Source organism: Photinus pyralis, unplaced genomic scaffold (genome assembly GCF_008802855.1).
Source record: "Photinus pyralis isolate 1611_PpyrPB1 unplaced genomic scaffold, Ppyr1.3 Ppyr1.4_LG3b, whole genome shotgun sequence".
Lineage (NCBI taxonomy): Eukaryota > Metazoa > Arthropoda > Insecta > Coleoptera > Lampyridae > Photinus > Photinus pyralis.
Window position 1 is genome coordinate 20,317,130 of NW_022170510.1, and position 17,790 is coordinate 20,334,919.

At 38.6% G+C, this 17,790-nt stretch overlaps 2 protein-coding genes across 2 annotated transcripts; one reads left to right on the forward strand and one right to left on the reverse strand.

The window, feature by feature from the left end:
• Positions 1-4,986: 4,986 nt before the first annotated feature.
• LOC116166495 (ubiquinone biosynthesis O-methyltransferase, mitochondrial-like) lies at positions 4,987-5,937 on the reverse strand. Its single transcript, XM_031481457.1, has 3 exons — positions 5,697-5,937; positions 5,233-5,646; positions 4,987-5,184 (listed from the first exon to the last, which is right to left on the reverse strand). Exons 1-3 carry the CDS (start codon positions 5,911-5,913, stop codon positions 5,069-5,071), a joined length of 747 nt encoding a protein of 248 aa, XP_031337317.1. The 5' UTR covers positions 5,914-5,937; the 3' UTR covers positions 4,987-5,068.
• LOC116166496 (ubiquinone biosynthesis O-methyltransferase, mitochondrial-like) lies at positions 5,832-16,571 on the forward strand. Its single transcript, XM_031481458.1, has 4 exons — positions 5,832-5,928; positions 15,628-15,884; positions 15,936-16,352; positions 16,399-16,571. The coding sequence occupies exons 2-4, from the start codon at positions 15,644-15,646 to the stop codon at positions 16,521-16,523; spliced, it is 783 nt and encodes a 260-aa protein (XP_031337318.1). The 5' UTR covers positions 5,832-5,928; positions 15,628-15,643; the 3' UTR covers positions 16,524-16,571.
• Positions 16,572-17,790: the final 1,219 nt, after the last annotated feature.

Here is a 17,790-nt window from a genome sequence, read left to right on the forward strand (position 1 = left end):
ACCGCACCTTCTAAATACTGTTATAAATTAAACATTAGTCGTCTTAGCATACCTAACAGTTAAGTGATTTTCCAGACACTGCCGTACCAAATTTATACAAATATATGCCGATTTGTCACCCGAAGCGAAATGCCAATAAAAAACCGCAATAATTGCGTAATTAGATTAAATTTTTTACTTAAACGTGGGCGTAATTTATGATCTTTACAACATAATTAGTTACATAAGGCATTTGTTAATGTTTATAACGTATTGTTAAGCAGTTGTGTAAGTATCGCGAAATTTTAAAAAGCCCCAAATTTTCATTTGCATTATCCCTTAATGGTGTGGTAGAAAAATCGAGGGCTGTTCTACGTTGGCATCGATTTAAATCTTCCGTTACTACCCTACATCGGTGTACATGACACACTCGATTACGCAATTACCATTTTATTCGTATTAATAGAAAGTTTGCAGATATCGTTAACTAATTTAGTAGGTAGGTAGATCAGATTGTTCCAATTCTTTGTTCTCGATCTATTAATTTTGTTGCTTGTGCTGCATATACCGGTTTCGGTACTAAAAACGTTTACTGCCATAAACTACGTATATGGCATACAAAGGAAAGCTTTCATTGCGGACAATGGCTTGAATTAGCCAGATTTTGTTACTTATTGCATTTAGAAAACGGGATATAGTAAATTGCAATTACCATTCTTTGATGCTCGTCCTAATTGTGGTTTATGATTGAATATCACGTTTCACTACGAGAAATTTAAATCCATTGATACATCTACTCGTAATATGGGCATAAAAGTTAAATAATTAAGCAAGGATGAATATGCAGATTCAAATCGTATCCAGGATCGAGGATCAATACGTCCTTGGTCGAAATGTTGTGTAAACTACAGGGGTGTCTCATCTCTCTAGGTTGAAATAATACCGACGATGAGAGCGAGTCACCCTGTAGTTGAAAATTTACGTGATGTAAACGTAATGTAGGTTTAGCATTAGAAATTTCAGGCCGGACATCCTGTACAATGCTGGAATTTATTTGTTTAGGACCTGAGAGACCCTTTGTTACAGGACAGGACACAAAACTTCAGGATTTTATTTAATGGTCGGTGTAATGTTTAGCTTTGTGAATTTGTATCCGTAATTTAAGGGTTGTTAATGTATTTAATGAGTGTCTGAAATTCAAGGAACTCATAAATAAAGAATGTGTTTCAGTATTATTTTTATCATTACCCCAGGAGCTCGTTTGCGTTATTTGTTGCAAATTTATTCATAACCCACGTTGGTTTTTATTTAACCGCAAGGAAGCTAAAGGGGAATTAGTAATCATCGCGGTTTACAAATGCAATTTTGTTTCAGATGTAAATAATTGTATGCTGCAATAGGTGTGTATATTTGGGACGAGATAAATGAATCGGGTAATTGTAATTAAAATAAGAGCAAAAAGAGCGAGTTATATCTATCGTAACCGAGCGTTAAATAACAAAAAGCTTATAATAGCACAGAGGAAGTGTTATTATATCGCTGTATGAGAAAGCGCTTATTGAGTCAGAATGTACAAAGCGATAGCTATAAATATGAGTGTAAATAGTGGGAAAGGAGCATTCGTTAAGCGGAGTTACACAGTACAAAATCCGCGCGGGTCGGTTTGCAAAGCGCGAGGTGCAATCTTAACCCAATCCGTCCACTGGGCGGATACCGAACACACAATCGATGGTGATTTAATCAATGATCTCAAAAATATTACAAATAGGTCACTGTACTATACAGTGAATTTTTCTTAAATGTATACATATGGACAATAAATACTTATAAAAACAGATCATACGCATGGAATTATGATTCACGGTATGGAATAGATGGCTCTAGGCAACCAACATTACACTTAACTGTTTTTACAGTTCTTAAATTGTTACTACCATGATACCACGTTAATATTTCAATATTATCACCTTTGCTATACATCTTTGTGCTAAAAAATCACAATTTGATGCTAATAAGACCAATGGCTAACACTAATTTGACATGAAATAATCAAGTGACTTTTTCCATAGCAGACGCCGAGTATCATTAACAAAAAAATTCGTGCAGAGTTGGTTGCCTATTATAGGCATCTATTCCATGCATTTGATCTGTCTTTTTCAAATATACATACCTCGCCCATATGTATACATTTGAAAAAATTCCCTGTATATATCTGCTATGTCAATATCTGAATTTGAATTAATTTTTAGTAAAAAGAGGATCAATACGTAGTCGGAGAAAGTATTAATATCAAAAACAGGCAGAAAACAATGAAGCTATAATAGTTAAGCGAATATCCAGCAAATGTAATAATTACAATTCGATTTTATCGAAAACCAGCATGTAATCAAAAGTTAATCAAGGAGTGGACGAAAATTAAAAAGATTTACCTTTGAACTTTGTGAGCTCAGAAGGGCGCGTTCTGCAAATCTGTAACAGACAATAACACAACAAACAAATGAAAGGGGTAGCGAATCGCGATGCAAATATTGCGAAATAGCAAAGTCTAACGTCTGACACTAAGTCGGTAAATCGTGTGGTTAAAAACCACGATAATTTACATATTATTCAACAAAAGACAAGATATAATTCCTTGTGGTGCATTACGTATAGGTAGATACCAATTAAAAAAAACAAATTATGGTATATTGTAATCCTTCTAAAAAAGGAGTAGCAATGTTCAATTTATTCGATTTATTTGTACGTAGATCGCACGCTGGTTAATTAATTGTTTCTAAAAATTGCGAATAAAGATTTTAAGTAATAATATAAGAGGTGGCGATCGAGCGTGAAATTAACGTGTGCAATTAGAAAAGAGACTTACCAAATTTGTCTTAAAATCGATGCGGTCAAACTAACCTGAAACAGAAGAAAGAGAAGGTTAAAATACGATAGAACAAGTGACTTTTCAAAAATCAATCAAAAATCATGAATGGTCCCTAAACGTAACGAGTGTCAGTGGACTGGATTCAAGGTACTCTCGGATAAGGATTTTGTATGTTACGTTGTTGGTAAAATAATGATGTGGTTATTTGCACACATTTGCATACGTGTTCTGTTACAATTAGCGGATGGTTATGGGGAAACTTTTCATATTTGCAGCCTCGTTTTCTGCCGAAAGTTTATTTCCACGATGCGCTACTTTTGATTTTCTGAACTGGAACGTTTCCAATTTGGACTAACGAATGGTTCGGCGCTAATTTTAGCTATGGATCTTTTACTTGAGCTAACAGAGGCCTCAACGCGAGTCTTGATCTGCGTTATTTCGACCTGAGCGCTACGACGGCTCAACCCGAATTACTATTACCTCTCTCTTAGAAACGAATAATTCCCCCTACATAGAAGCAAAACTGACCGCATAAGTAAGGCCCGTGAGAAGCCACCAGAAATCGAAAAAAGGTAGGAAACGTACGTGAATACGGATGTCATTGGAGAAGTCAGAAGTAGGTGCAGCTATGAAAGATATGATCGGTTCGAAAGGCTGCAGGAGTAAATGTTATTCCAATTGACAATATAAACAGCTTGTAAGAAGAAGGGTTGAGAGAGTTGAGAGCTTTGTTTTTCTAACATTAATGATATCGCTGGCAAAGAAAAATTGCGCTAAGAAATGTGAAGAACAAAAAACATTAGCTGCGAGACGGAAGACCAAAAAGAGTAATGAATGTAAATGAAGAGAAGGAGGTTCCAACGCAAGTTGCGAACCGGGATGTGTGCGGCAGAGGAGAAGGCGGCTCTGAAAAGAGATAGAAACCAGTTGAAGTACCCGATTGGCGCCAGCAAGAGGAAGTGTTGGCAAGGGTTGTTCGATGAGCTAGACAAAGACATCTGAGGGAAGGCGTACTAAATGGTGACGTGTAAGATTGGGATAAGAACGGCGCAACTTCCGATCCTACGATAAGGAAACTTTTCCCTATCCACGATAGTCCAGGGAATAGAGACTGAAAATGGACCATTTCCTGCAAAACGAGAAGTAGTTCCAATTTTTTTTGCATGTCATGAAAGAATATCTGGTGGTTAAGAATCCAAGTTTTCGACCTCCCACCCCTTGTGATTCCTCCGTACCACCTTAATTATACAGATAAAGTATGAAATTTGGTTAAAACATCTACATAGAAATTTCAGAATTCTTAAAAATATAACCAACTCTCAAGCTCAATATCTTTTTTAATAACCATTTCAGAAAAAAGTAGTGTATATCAAAGTTGTGTAGAATTTTATGGTCTACAATTTCTGATAACAATATTTTTTTCTAAAGTGAACCATTAAAAAGGCATGATTGAAAAACTAAGAAACCAACCAAATTTCAGGGGTTTTGGGGGTGGTAGGGGGTAAGCACAAGGGGTGGGAGGTCGAAAACTTATATTCTTAACCACCAGATGACTGTCTATGACATGCAAAAGAAATTGGAACTACTTCTCATTTTGCATTTTGCCTCTATTCCCTGGACTACGACAGTTTGACGTCGCTTCAAGGTGAGCAGCCAAGGTTGGGAACCGAAGAGCTAGTGAAGGTTGAGGAAATAGCAGTTCCTGTCGGTAAATAAAGCACAGGGCTCAGACGACATGCTTTCCGTGGTGGTTAAAATCCTGGCTACGAGCCAACCTGGGATTTGGAAAGTAGTGGTAGATAACGCTCTGGATACTCTCTGGAAGACTGAAACGGGCAACAACCTGAAATTATCCCCAAAACAGTATGGATTTGTGAAGAGGCGTCCAAGAGATGAAGCAGGCAAACGAAGGGATGACACGTGAGGTCGGGTGTTCGAACCTGAGTTGAGGTGAATTTTTCATCTGTGGCAGAGATGGGAATTACCTTAGGCCAGTTTCGAGCATTCTTCGGTTTTCCTGCCGTTTTCCTAATTCGTAGGGTAAATACCGGAGTAGTCACAGGACGTGAAGAATGTCTTCAACGCGGCGAACGTTCTTTTAAGAAGATGCAAATGGTGTGGGAGGAGGGGGGCAAATTTTTTATGATTTTCTATCAATTTATTTTTAAATGGATTATCTTGTAATACATTTTAATAATTAATCGATCGAAAATGGGATGTACGCTAGTACAATTTTTTAGCTTCGATAACATAAGCTAAAGACCACTCTGACCACCAAGACAACTTTCCAGTTAGAATATTGTGGAAGTACCCGCGTGTTTCGATTATTTCGAAATTATCTGCAAATGTTACACGTTGATTAAAAATCGCCAAAACCAAATACCTACTTTTGCGTATCATTTTGTGTGTATCCTGCGCTGTAATACACATATTCCAATCGTGAGTGCCACTGGGTACATATCCACAAACCCTTTCGTGCAGATTTATCATCAACCAGCTCCATATTGTTTTGCTTATCGCGCTGACGATAAACAGCCCTCCTCGTTTGACGCACTTCGTGCACGATTCGAGGAAGTACTCTTTGTCGTCGACGTGTTCCAAAACAAAATTGGAGATAACAATGTCATATTTGTCGGCGTTATGTTTCGTATGGTCTTCAATGGACTGCGCAATGTAAGTGGTCTTTGACGTTACAGGATCGGACGAGGCGTGGTTTTTCGCGATCTCAACTAGTTCTGGCGCTACGTCGATCGCTGTCACCTCACAATCCATCCTAGCTAATATTTCAGTAAGGAAACCTCCTGAAAAATGCTAAACTGCATCCCAGTTACTGACGCTTGGTTGAATTTACCCCCACAACCCACTTCTAAGATCTTCACTTGACCACCACCGGGTGCATCTTGCGTTTTTAACCCGGTTCGAAACAACTCGTCTTGTACGAAAGCTCCCATCATCCTATTAGTCTCGTGCAGTAGTTGCAATCCACTGTCTTCTTTCCACCATCCTTCACTAAGATTTTTAAAAAATGAGACTTCTTTCTCGTTTATAGTGCTTCTATTGGTCGACATTTTGCAACTGATTAGGTATGTCGAGTGCATTTTTATTATCGCGGAACCATGATGATACCCTCTACTAAGGTCAATGAAATCGGCAAAGCTTAATAACATTGATTATGCGCATTAATTTCCCACGTATTAATTATCCTACCAATTCTTGATTTGAACAAGAGACCTTCCTCTTCATTGCTACCCGAGTACCTATCCTCTTCTATCTCTCCTAGCTGTCTCTTTTAGCGATCAATAAACAGCACCCACCACCCGAATCAGGATTAAGACCTTAATGACAAGTAACAGCGATGACAGAAGAAGTGCGCACAAACGAATACTTCCTAGAATGCATCAGGATAAATAAGGATTAGAGAAGAAACCAACGCATACATCAGGGAAAACCTGGAAGATTTGTACCCGCAATTGATGGGAAACGTAGTGGAATTAGAATCCCGGTATGATCAATATGCCAATATGGAGGAAAAAGTCGAAGCGTACCATAGGGAGCACAGAAAGCAGGGATTCTGAGGATGGTGGTGGCGAATACATACAACAGGCAGATAGTGGTATACGAGGAAGGAGGAGAGAAGCATGTTATAGAACCACGTGCAACAACGGGAGCCACAGGTCACTGCCACTTAGCGTACAGGCTAGGGAGTAGCAATGTCCGGAACCACTATGAGAGCGTGGTGAGGGCAGAAAACATGATAGGGAAGAAGAAGAGGCGGAACACCAAAGAACACGAGGGCTAGAGGAATACGAGGAAGCGAAAGGAGCCGCTGTCCCCAACGAATACAGTGTGAGCATGGTGCCCGGAAAGAGTCCCTCGCAGGGAATAAGAGAAAGTCAGGATACAGGAGACAATAGCATGAGGGTAGCCACGTGGAATGTGCAAGGCAGCGAGCTTAGGAAGATGGTACACCTACATGGACTGAGGCAAGTTCAAAACGGTGCTGACAACATGGAGTAGGGAAAACACTGAATTGCAGATTGACCACGTAATAAGGACGAAGTCAAAGGAAATAAGCATCACGAACACAGTAGGCATATGGGCAAAAATAGTACGATCGGACCACAAAATGGTAAGGGGGAAAGTAAAGATGGATGGGGGAGGGGGCGGAAGGAAATGACAAGGAGCAAATCGGGAAAATCGAATGGTGGGATGTGAAACTTCTGTCAGGGGAGAAGAAAAGGGAGGAGTATAGAAAGGAGCAGGGAGAGATCAGAACCAAAAATGGGGAAGGAAGACCAGCTTGGAATAAGATCGCTGAAACGCTCAAAGAAGCAGCAAGGAAAACACTCGGGAAACAGAAACCGAATAGGAAGCGAGCCATGGATAATCACAGAAGAGCAATCAAGAGGTTATGGGGAAACCCAAACAAACCTGAAACAAAGAAAGGGACGCCAAGGAGGAGAAAAACAGAGCCTTTATGCAACACAAAATCAAGAAATTCGCCGAGTTCGCGGAGAACATCGCCAAGCTCCGACCAATGGAGAGGAATGCGCAAAAATGCACATAAAAAACACAGAAGGGGGAAACAATGGGGAAACAGAAAATACACGGTGTAGCACCTAAGATCCCTCGGATCACTTTACCATAAAAGATACAGAAAAAAGTGTTAGAGCAAAACTGTACACAAAGTCGCAATATTTCTAAAATATTTTTGATTACCAGGGGCGTGCTGTGCTGCAGTGGCGTATCAAACTTGCATTTTTTTAAATGGAACGCCCCATTACTGATTTGGAAAGTACTTGAAAAATACTTACTTTTTTTATGTAACATAATATACCCCTAACTTTAACGATTTCGACCTTTTTTCATCAAAATTTGAAAGTTTTTCGAAATTTTTTTTAGAGATACTAAATCGCGCGTTGGGCTAAGTTTTGGACTGAGGCACAAGTTAAGACCTCTTCCACAATCACATAATTTTTTTAGGATAGCCAAAACTACAAATTTTCCACTGATACCAAGAAAACCACTCATTCCATAAAAAAATTTCAGAGAAAACAGTCGAAACACCAATTTGTAAAAAAACTTTATTTTGCAAACCCAAGTGTGCCATGATGAAACAAAAGAGGTTCATTTCTCACTATTAACAGTACAGTGTCGGCAGTGTATGATTGTTTTTTAATCAAAGTTGCAAAAATGTTCCAAACTCAAGCAGGAATGGTTGAATAGTGTTGTTTCTTAGAAACTGTTACCGGAATTGTTTGCTGGCGTCACGAGTGTACACTGGGAGATATCCTGGCAGCACACATTCAAATCCACGCGTGTTTCAAAAGGTGTTGGATAGATTTACATCTTTTGGCTGAAGATCATGAATTGAAAGTTCTCGGGACAGCTGTTGACAACCGTCATATTAGTGTGAGTGAAATTAGCACTCCCAGTAGTTGTAAATTTTGATCTGGATGTGTTCTGGCAGGATATCTCTCAGCATACTCTTGTAACGCCAACACACAATTCCGGTAGTCTTTTGTTTCATCATGGCACACTTAGGGTTAGGCAAAGAACTTTTTTTACAAATTGGCGTTTCGACTTGGGTTTTCTCCGAAATTTTCTTATAAAATGTGTGGTTTTCTTTACATCAGTGGAAAATTTGTAGTTTTGGCTACCCAGAGGTATAATTTGTTTAGGGGGGTGCCATTTGAGATTTTTAAAAAATATGACATTTTACGATCAATCAAAAATTTAATTTTTTTGATAAAGTACCTAAAAAAAATTATGTGTCCGTGGACGCGGTCTTAACCTGTGCCTCAGTCCAAAACAAAACCCCCCGCGCGACAGTTTTTCTCAAAAAAAATTTCGAAAAACTGTTAAATTTTGACAATAAAAGGTTATAACAGCGAAATCGTTTAGTTAGGGATATAATATGTTACATAAAAAAATAAGTATTTCTCAAGTACTTTCCCAATCAGTAATAAAATATGGGGTGTTCCATTTAAGAAAACGCAAGTTTGATACGCCACTGGAATACAGCACGTCCCTGGTGATCAAAAATATGGCGACGGTAAATGTGTACAATTTTGCTTTAGGACTTTTTTCGGTATATTTTATGGTAAAGGATCCGAGGTATCTTAGGTACACCCTGTATATACCAGGACAGTGTGGGAGAAACTCCTGAAGGGGAAACAGGAAGAACAGGCCCAACAATGACGAAGGACGATCACTGGCCACTCCCGCCACCCCCTCGGTGGAAGAAATGATGGAGATAATAGGGAGATTGAAGAAGGGGAAAATGCCAGGACAGGATAGATTCCAGACCGAATTCCAATACGCCTCAGAATCGCTAATAAAGGACCTACATGCACTGATACAGGAGATATGGACCAGGAACTTAGTCCCTAAGGAGACAGTGCAGATCCCCATCCCGAAAGTCAGGTCACCGTAAGGAACAGATGACTACAGAAGGATCTCGCTATGCAGTGCGGGGTACAAGATATAGGCGGCCTACCTACTACAATGCCTAGGGGGCGACAAACCCGAGACACCAGCATACCAAGCAGGATTCCTAAAAGGAACATCAACTGGTCACCATATATTCACGACCAGGAGGATCCTAGACGAACAATTGAGGACAGGAACCAAAAAATGGCTTCTAGCAATAGACCTGGCGAAGGCTTTTGACCAAGTGAAGCATGAGGCAATAGCCACCTCCCTGACAACGCCAAACTTCCTAATCAACAGAATCATAAACGCGTGCCTAAGGGGGTATACTGGTATATAATGGTTTGAGAAGAAGACCGAGTAGCAAAAGAAAACCAGGGGAATCAAACAAGGATGTCCGCTTTCCCCAAGGCTCTTCACGATAGCACTTGACCACGCTAACGCGGATAAGTTAGAAGACATTGTGGATTTCGTCCAAACCAGCGAGGTATACCTGGAAATGGTAGGCCTACAAATAAACAACGAAAAGGGCTACATGGTGATAAGAGACCCAGGCAGCAACGCCCAGTACAAAGAAGGAGAGAAGATCATAATAGCCGGGAAGGAGATAACTATGAAGCACAAGATTAAATATCTGGGAGCGTACATAAGCAGCACACTCAGCAGACATAACACAGTGAAAGATAGAATAACCAACGCATTCAGAATGACACAGGGAATCCGGACAACACGATCATAGCACCGACAATCTTATACCGAGTTAACACCTCCGCGCTAACAAGGAGCAACAGACGAACATTGAGGAGGGCGGAGCGGAAGGCACTCAGGATACTGATGGAAATTCTGATCACAGTACCGTTCTCATAAAATCAAATATAGATGCTCCAAGTTATAGCGAAAAAATTCGGATTAGAAGTTATAATGAAAATCGCCGTAGAGAATTCTATAGTCAATTGGAAATAGAAGATTGGGATCCAGTGTTACGAGGATCGGATGTAGAGACTGCTTTTAATATATTTAGTAAGATAGTGTCTCACCACTTCAACAATGTCTTTCCTTATCTATATAAGAACAAAAACGGAAACGTTCCTAAAGGGTGGGTTAATGAGGACGTGAGGACGTCTAGTGCAAACTTGAAGTCATTCTACATGTTACAAAGTAAATATCCCGAGCTAAAGCCTCAATACATAGAAATGAAAAGGAAGCATATGACCCTAATTAAACATGTTCGCAGGGCGTATGTCCAAAACACTATTCTTAACTCAGATAACATGGTAAAAAGCGCTTGGTCATTTATAAAAGGCAAACGCGGCTCCCAAACTAGAAACTTGAAATTGAAAAAGGGTTCAGTGTACATTGAAAACCCCCACGATGTCGCAGAATCTTTCAATAACCACTTTAAAAACATTCCCTATGAGACAATTGCAAAAATTACCAAACATACAAACAAAACAATTAAACTAAACCATAATCCAAAATCTTTGTATCTAACACCCTTTTGTGAACCAGAAATGATAACGCTTATAAACAAAAAAATAAAAAACAAAAGATCAGCAGGGCCGGATGAACTCCCATGCTCCTTAATTAAATTTGTTTCTAAAGTAATTGCGAAACCTATAACCCACATTGTAAACCTGTCATTCGCGACTGGAGAGTTCCCAGTTGCCTTAAAACTAGCAAAAGTAATTCCGGTTTTTAAAAGCGGTAGTGCAGAAGATGCAAGCAACTATAGACCAATTGCCATAACATCAGTATTCTCAAAAACTCTAGAATATTGCTATTTAGATAGATTAGAAAGTTTCCTAAAAAAATGTAATGTACTTAGTCGAAATCAGTTTGGATTCAGACCAAATACATCTACAGCAGACGCCGTCCAATTTTTCTTAGATAAAATACTGCAGTCAATTGAAAAAAAGAAGCATCAATTGGAGTGTTCTGTGACATATCCAAGGCGTTTGATTGCTTAAACCATAATAGATTACTTGCAAAACTATCCTCCTACGGTATTCGAGGTATTCCTTTGAAATGGTTAAACAACTTTTTGTGCAACAGGCATCAATACGTCTCATTAACACACACTTGGGAAAGTACCAATAACTTCATAAATTCAAATACTGTGACACTTAATGTAGGCACTCCACAGGGAACAGTTCTGGCTCCAATTTTGTTTATTCTATACACAAATGATCTTATACAACATGCACAGGAAAACGCTGTCATCACCCTATATGCTGATGATACATCTATAATTGTTTCAGACAGAGATAGAAATCGTGTCGCAAATAAATGTAATCAGACCATGCGGAATATCAGTAATTGGTTCAGTGATAGTGTGATAGTTTTATCATTACCTGTTTGTCGTAAATCTTACTGTTTGTTTGTCTGTTTACAATTTGACTTATCTTATCCATGTACCTAAATGGCCAAAAGATGAAATATATATTATTATTATTATTATTTGATTTTCTCGGTCTTGCCGGTTCTAATCCTAGTCAAACGGACTATTGTCAAGTCTGGCTAGTTATTTCTGAGGAAAGTTCTGGTGATGCTGCAGGTTTTGAGTATGACTGCCTTCTGAATGTGATGATGAGTGTATGTATCTAGATCAAGTTGTTGTAAATGTTGTTTAAATGTTTTGTGTGTGATTCCAGTTGTTGATATTATGAATGGTATTATATGTACTTGCTTTTTTATTATTATTATTATTATTCTTATCGGTGTTTCTTGTGAGAACTCAGGTCTAGCCTGGTTAACTAATCGCACGGATTAAAATCAAGTAACGATTAGTGTCTGTGTCTGTGTCTGGTGAAGTTATGTAGGGTCATTAAAAAAAAAAATAAAAAATAAAAAAAAAATAAAAAAAAAAATAAAAAATAAAATAAAAAAATCACACACGTACATTGGACATCTAGGGATAATGTAATTCGTACTTACCAACATACCTATTGATGGGCACAATAGCCAACGCTATCAGGAAAGAGGAAAACAAAACAAAAAAAAAAAATCATTATAATAATTCCTGTAATTTTATTAAATGGAGTTTATTGTGTAAGTGTTTCTTTGGCTTTGCGTTTGGGTTGAATACGAGTGGGTTGTGATAACGTGGTGTGCTTCTGTGAAGAAGGAGTTTTGTGTTTTTTAATTGTATTTATGGTGTTTCTTTGTTCCTGAGGTCGTATTTGTGAGGTTGCTTGGGTTTTTGGTGGAGATATTGCAGTATTTTGTGAGCCTGTGTTAAGGTTTTTGTGTTTCGGTTGTATACGAGTGGGTTGTTTCTGAGAAGAAGGAGTATTGTGTTTTTTAACTGTGCTAGGGCGTGTAACTTTATTGGATGGACCTGTCTTTGTAGTGCATGTTGCGTTACTTGTATTTATGGTGTTTCTTTGTTCTTGAAGTTGTATTTCTGTTGTTGCATGGGTTATTGGTGGAGACATTACAGTATTTTGTGAGCCTGTGTTAAGGTTGTTGCGTTTGGGTTGAGTACGAGTGGGTTGTGTTTGTGATAACGTGGTGTGTTTCTGAGAAGAAAGAGTATTGTGTTTTTCAGCTGTGCTAGGTCGTGTGGGTGAGGGCGTCTTTGTAGTGCGTGTTGCGTTACTTGTATTTATTGCGTTTGTTTGTTCAGGAAGTTGTGTTTGTGTGGTTGGTTGAGTTAAGGTTGGAAATATTACAGTATGTTGTGTGTCATGTTGTGAGTCTAAAGTGCTGTTTAGGCTTTTGCGTTTGGGTTGAATACTAATGGGTTGTGATAATGTGGTTTGCTTCAGAGGTGAATCTCTGAATGTAGTATATGTTGTATCATTTGTTGTACTTGTTTGTTCGGTAAGTTGTATTTGTGTGTTTGTTTGGGTTAGAGGTGGAGATATTACAGTATGCTGTGTACCGTGTTGTGAGCGAGTACTGTTGTTTACATGTATACGTTGTGGATCATTTCTGTATGTAGTATCTTGTGTTATGTTTAGAAATTTACGAACAATATGGCATGTGTTGATAATGACTGCTTTTTGTAAATGTTTGTATGTGTTTTTGTCTAAACCTAATAGTTGTAAATTGTGGTGTATTGTCTTTGGTATAACTCCAGTAGCACTAAGAATAATGGGAACTATAACAGTAGATTTCATTCTCCATTGCGTCTTAAGCTCGATAGCTATATCGGTGTATTTGCGGTGTTTTTCTGCATGTGTTTTAGTTAAGTTGTTAGTGTTGGGGATGGCAATGTCTATAATACAAATGGATTTTTGTGTTTTATCTATAAGTGTAATGTCTGGTATATTATTGTGGATAGTTTTATCTGTGAGTAGTGTCCTGTCCCAATATAATTTGTGTGTGTTGTTTTCGAGTATGATCTGTGGCGTGTATTTGTAGTATGGTGTCGTATCTGTTATGAGAATGTGTTTAAGTGCTAATTTTTGATGTATGATTTTAGCTACCTGATCGTGTCGATGTTTGTATTCAGTTTGTGCAAGTCGTGTGCATGCCGATATTATATGTTGGATTGTTTCTGATGTTTGTGAACAAAGTCGACAAGAATCATTTGTCACTGTTTTATCTTTATGTATGTGTTTTTTATAGTTGCGTGTGTTAATGACCTGGTCTTGTATTGCTAACATGAAACCCTCAGTCTCCGGGAAGACATCACATTCAGACAACCAACTGTGCGTTGCTATAGAGTCAACACAATCCTGGCCAACCTCTTGTGGAAATCGTCCATGTAAAGGCTTTTGGTTCCATGTCTGTATGTTATTTGTGATGTATGTAAGTTTGGATGTGTGTGGGAGTACATTAGTTTCGTGTAGGTTAAGTGGTGTGTAAGATTTGTCTGCATATGTTACTGTTTTGTGTAAGACTGAAGTATCTGATTTGTTATAAAAGTATTGTCGTAAATTGTGTATTTCTGTTTGGTGTAATAGTTTTATATCTGTAAGTCCTCTACCTCCTTCCGAACGAGGAAGGTAAAGTCGTATACTGGAGGAGTGAGGGTGATGTATATGGTGTTTTGTTAATAGTGTACGTGTGTTTCTCTGTATTTGTTCTAAATCTGTATTTGTCCAACGTATAATCCCGAAAGAGTATGTAAGCACTGGTATGGCATAAGTGTTAATAGCTTTGATTGTATTTCTACCGTGTAATTTTGTTTTAAGTAGGTATACTGCGTACTCTTTGTAGGTATTGTGTGATAAGTGTTTGTTTTATACTCGTATGTTTAATATGTGTATTTTGCTGAAAACCAAGATACTTATAAGTTTCATTCTCGTCCATATTCTTATTATTATTATTATTATTATTATTATAAAACAACAACCTCACAAGAAAGCAGATAAGGATATTACTAAAGGGAAAAATGATCACCAGGAGAGTGAAGATGAGGTAGATGAGATAGTGGGGACATATAAACAGGAGGATTAAAGACCATATGCTACGGGCTGTCAAGAATCTATGTGCCTCGGAATGGAACACCACCATAAACCAAGCGGTAGAGGCCTTGGGGATTCCCATGGGAAGATGGGAAGAGTGGAGCAGAGACAAACATCAAATGAAGAAAGAAAGCGGAAGAATACTGGAGGTGGAGGAAGAATCAGACAAGCACAAGTGGCCAAGAGGAGGAGGGAGGGGGGACAGAAACTAACGCAGGGAGAAAACAACAATAAAAAGAGGAGGAACACGGAGGAAAACGGGGAAGGGACCGAGACCAAAGGATAGGAACATCGGAAACTAATGAACGCTCGGAGAAGAAGCTATCACCAGAAAGCAGAGTTCTCTCTAAGGCAGTTATTACAGTGGCGAAGCTGTGGCCGGGTCAGATAACGCGTGAGAGTGTAAGTTTGTAAGTGGTAAGTAATTTTTTGAGAGTCATTTAACATGGTATGTTTCCCGTTACGAATCAGAAGCACATGAGATAAGAACAAAGTGAATCTAGTTTATGGTCGATGCGAAAGATGGCACGTTTAAGCTTAGTTCACCCCACTTCTTCTAGTGGTAGATCTACAAATTTATTGATCTCTCTTTCAGTTTATTCTGTGTTTTGAATTAAAAAAGCGCCATCGTGATTTCCGTAAGAACACATGGTCATTTGATCCAGTAGGATATTGCATCATAATTTAGCTAGCGGCGTAGTGGATTATGAGTTAAAATCGCTTTTCAACTTACAGGGTTACAGGTTACATCGCAGACGATTGTAATCAAATTTTTTAACTCTCATTGTCCTACGCAAATTACGCATTTATAAAAACCGCTGTACAAGTGATCGACACGATATACGTATAGACTTTGCTGATAACTATTAATCTTAAAAAATGCCTATCTGAACTTATTTATATCTCAGTATTGCTTAATATCTCAATGTCAAATAGACGTTGCAGTTCCAAAATGGGAAGCGACGCCGTTACACGTGCGACAACTGTAAGTGAAAAGGAAGTGCTGTACTTTAAGCAACTTTGTGAAAACTGGTGGGATGAAGACGGAGAGATGCTATTATTGCACAAGAACAGCAAACTTTTAGCGCCTTACCTTAGAGATTGTATAATTCGCAATGAACAGGTCACAGCGGAAGTTGCAGGCAGCAGTACACCATTGCAAAATGTGAAAATTCTGGAAGTAGGCTGTGGAGGTATCAAATAAAAATTGAAATGCGCTCGATCGGTAAAAAATGGTGTTGCAGGTGGAATTCTATCCGAAAGAATTGCCGAAATGGGATGCGAGCTAACGGCAATAGACGTCACCCCCGAACTGCTAGAACTGGCAAAAGCGCACGCGTCAACCAACCCAACAACGTCCAAAATAAGGTACATGGCGGAGTCGGCCGAAAACCACGCGGAAAACAACGCGCAAAAATACGATGTCGTAGTGTCCAGCTTCGTTTTGGAACACGTCGATGACAAAGACTACTTCATTAAATCGTGCACGAAGTGTCTCAAGCCCAACGGATTGCTATTCCTAACAGCCGTCAGCAATTCATTTTGGAGTTGGTTGATTAATATAAAACTCTTTGAAAACGTTTTGGGGCTCATACCTAAGGGAATGCACGATCGAAAACAGTGCATTGCTCCGCAGGAGACGCAGCAGTTGCTGATTTCGAGTGAGTTACAGCCTGTTGAAACTTCATTTAAACAGTTTATTTGTAGATAACTGCGAAATAATTGACGTACGTGGATATCTGTACAATTTGCTTAACAGAAGGTTTTTTTGGACACCCCCGTCGCTTGCTTCGTTACTTTACATTGTGCAGGCTAAGAAAAATGAATTTTAATTACTATTCACTGTATTGGATGTATTAAATATTTCCGCCCACGGGTAATGATGCTATTTCCAGACCACCCTTTCGCAACATGTAACGGATTGCGTTATTTGTATTTAAAAAAATAAGGTTCAGGCGAAAATTTCATCCTTTCGGCATTTATTGTACACACCGAGAAGGCATAAGAAGTTTTGTTGTCGCGATGTAAGCTAATTAGTTTCAAGATAAGAAAACACAATTGCAGTTTAACGTTTAGCACTTAACGACGCATTGATTTGTTAAGGAAAAGAGCATAAGGTTAAAGAGAAATGTTTTAAATGGAAAAGCAGTACGTTAATCGTTGTTTTACGAAGACGCTTATTGTTTTGGTGATTGGCAATTCTGACGTATTTAAGCGTATTATTGCAAGACAGTTAGTCTTGCCAGTTGGAAAGTTTTTGTCTAAGAGATTTTTAATTCGTCGTTGAAAGTGAACGTTTGTCAAGTTAAGTGGAAGCGCATATTACGTTTACGAAGAAGGTTAGTTGAGACTGGTGTCTATCGTGCAGATGAAGCCTGAGTTATTCCGCCATCAAAAAGCCATTTTTACATCTGTAACTCGAAACTTGAGTGCAATAAAAAAGGTGAAGTTCCGAAGTATCTTCAGTTTGTGTTTGTTTTATACGTCATTCATTTTAAATCGCAATTACGATTAGAAATTTTGGATTAGTAACACTTGGATAGTTAAGATTTATTTAATTAATTGTTTCTATCGATCGCTGCGTGGTATTTGTCGTCTGGTCGTGAAAGCCTGCATTTCTTTCGGAATATTTGATTGATTGATGTTAAATAAGTTTGTTGTATCTGTAAATACTTAGTTCGTGTTTAGGTAATCAAGTCAAATTAACGCTCTAGAGAAGACTTTTCACGTTAAATTTTTCTATTTTATACCAAGAATTAGTCTACAGTCTAGATGGGGTATCATTTTTCAAGAAAAGAATGCGTCGCATCCGTTTTCATTCTTATAGTCGGTGACTAATTTTTTATCGACTTGATGGCGCCTCGATGTCTAGAATACTCGCTACAATATGCATTTCTTGCGCATGTGAAGTTAGCTTTTTATTTATAAAATTTTGAAATCGTAATTAAAGCTGTTGGTAAATCTTTTGATGTCAATTTATTCTACTTGTACTTGCCGGGAGAGCCGAGGGAGAGTGCGCTAAGTCTATGCTAACGCCATGCTTCAAATTGAAGGAACAGGGCAAGGTTTATGCCGAACTCGCCTCGGTCAATTTATACG

What these genes read in the sequence shown, in the direction of transcription:
- LOC116166496 (XM_031481458.1), top strand. Translation starts at nt 15,644, where the DNA reads ATGGGAAGCGACGCCGTTACACGTGCGACAACTGTAAGTGAAAAGGAA. An exon ending in TCTGGAAGTAGGCTGTGGAG is followed by an intron (nt 15,885 to 15,935) that starts GTATCAAATAAA and finishes ATGGTGTTGCAG; the next exon opens with GTGGAATTCTATCCGAAAGA. An exon ending in GCAGCAGTTGCTGATTTCGA is followed by an intron (nt 16,353 to 16,398) that starts GTGAGTTACAGC and finishes GTTTATTTGTAG; the next exon opens with ATAACTGCGAAATAATTGAC.
- LOC116166495 (XM_031481457.1), bottom strand. Translation starts at nt 5,913, where the DNA reads ATGTCGACCAATAGAAGCACTATAAACGAGAAAGAAGTCTCATTTTTT. An exon ending in CTTAGAAGTGGGTTGTGGGG is followed by an intron (nt 5,647 to 5,696) that starts GTAAATTCAACC and finishes AGCATTTTTCAG; the next exon opens with GAGGTTTCCTTACTGAAATA. An exon ending in ACACAAAATGATACGCAAAA is followed by an intron (nt 5,185 to 5,232) that starts GTAGGTATTTGG and finishes TAACATTTGCAG; the next exon opens with ATAATTTCGAAATAATCGAA.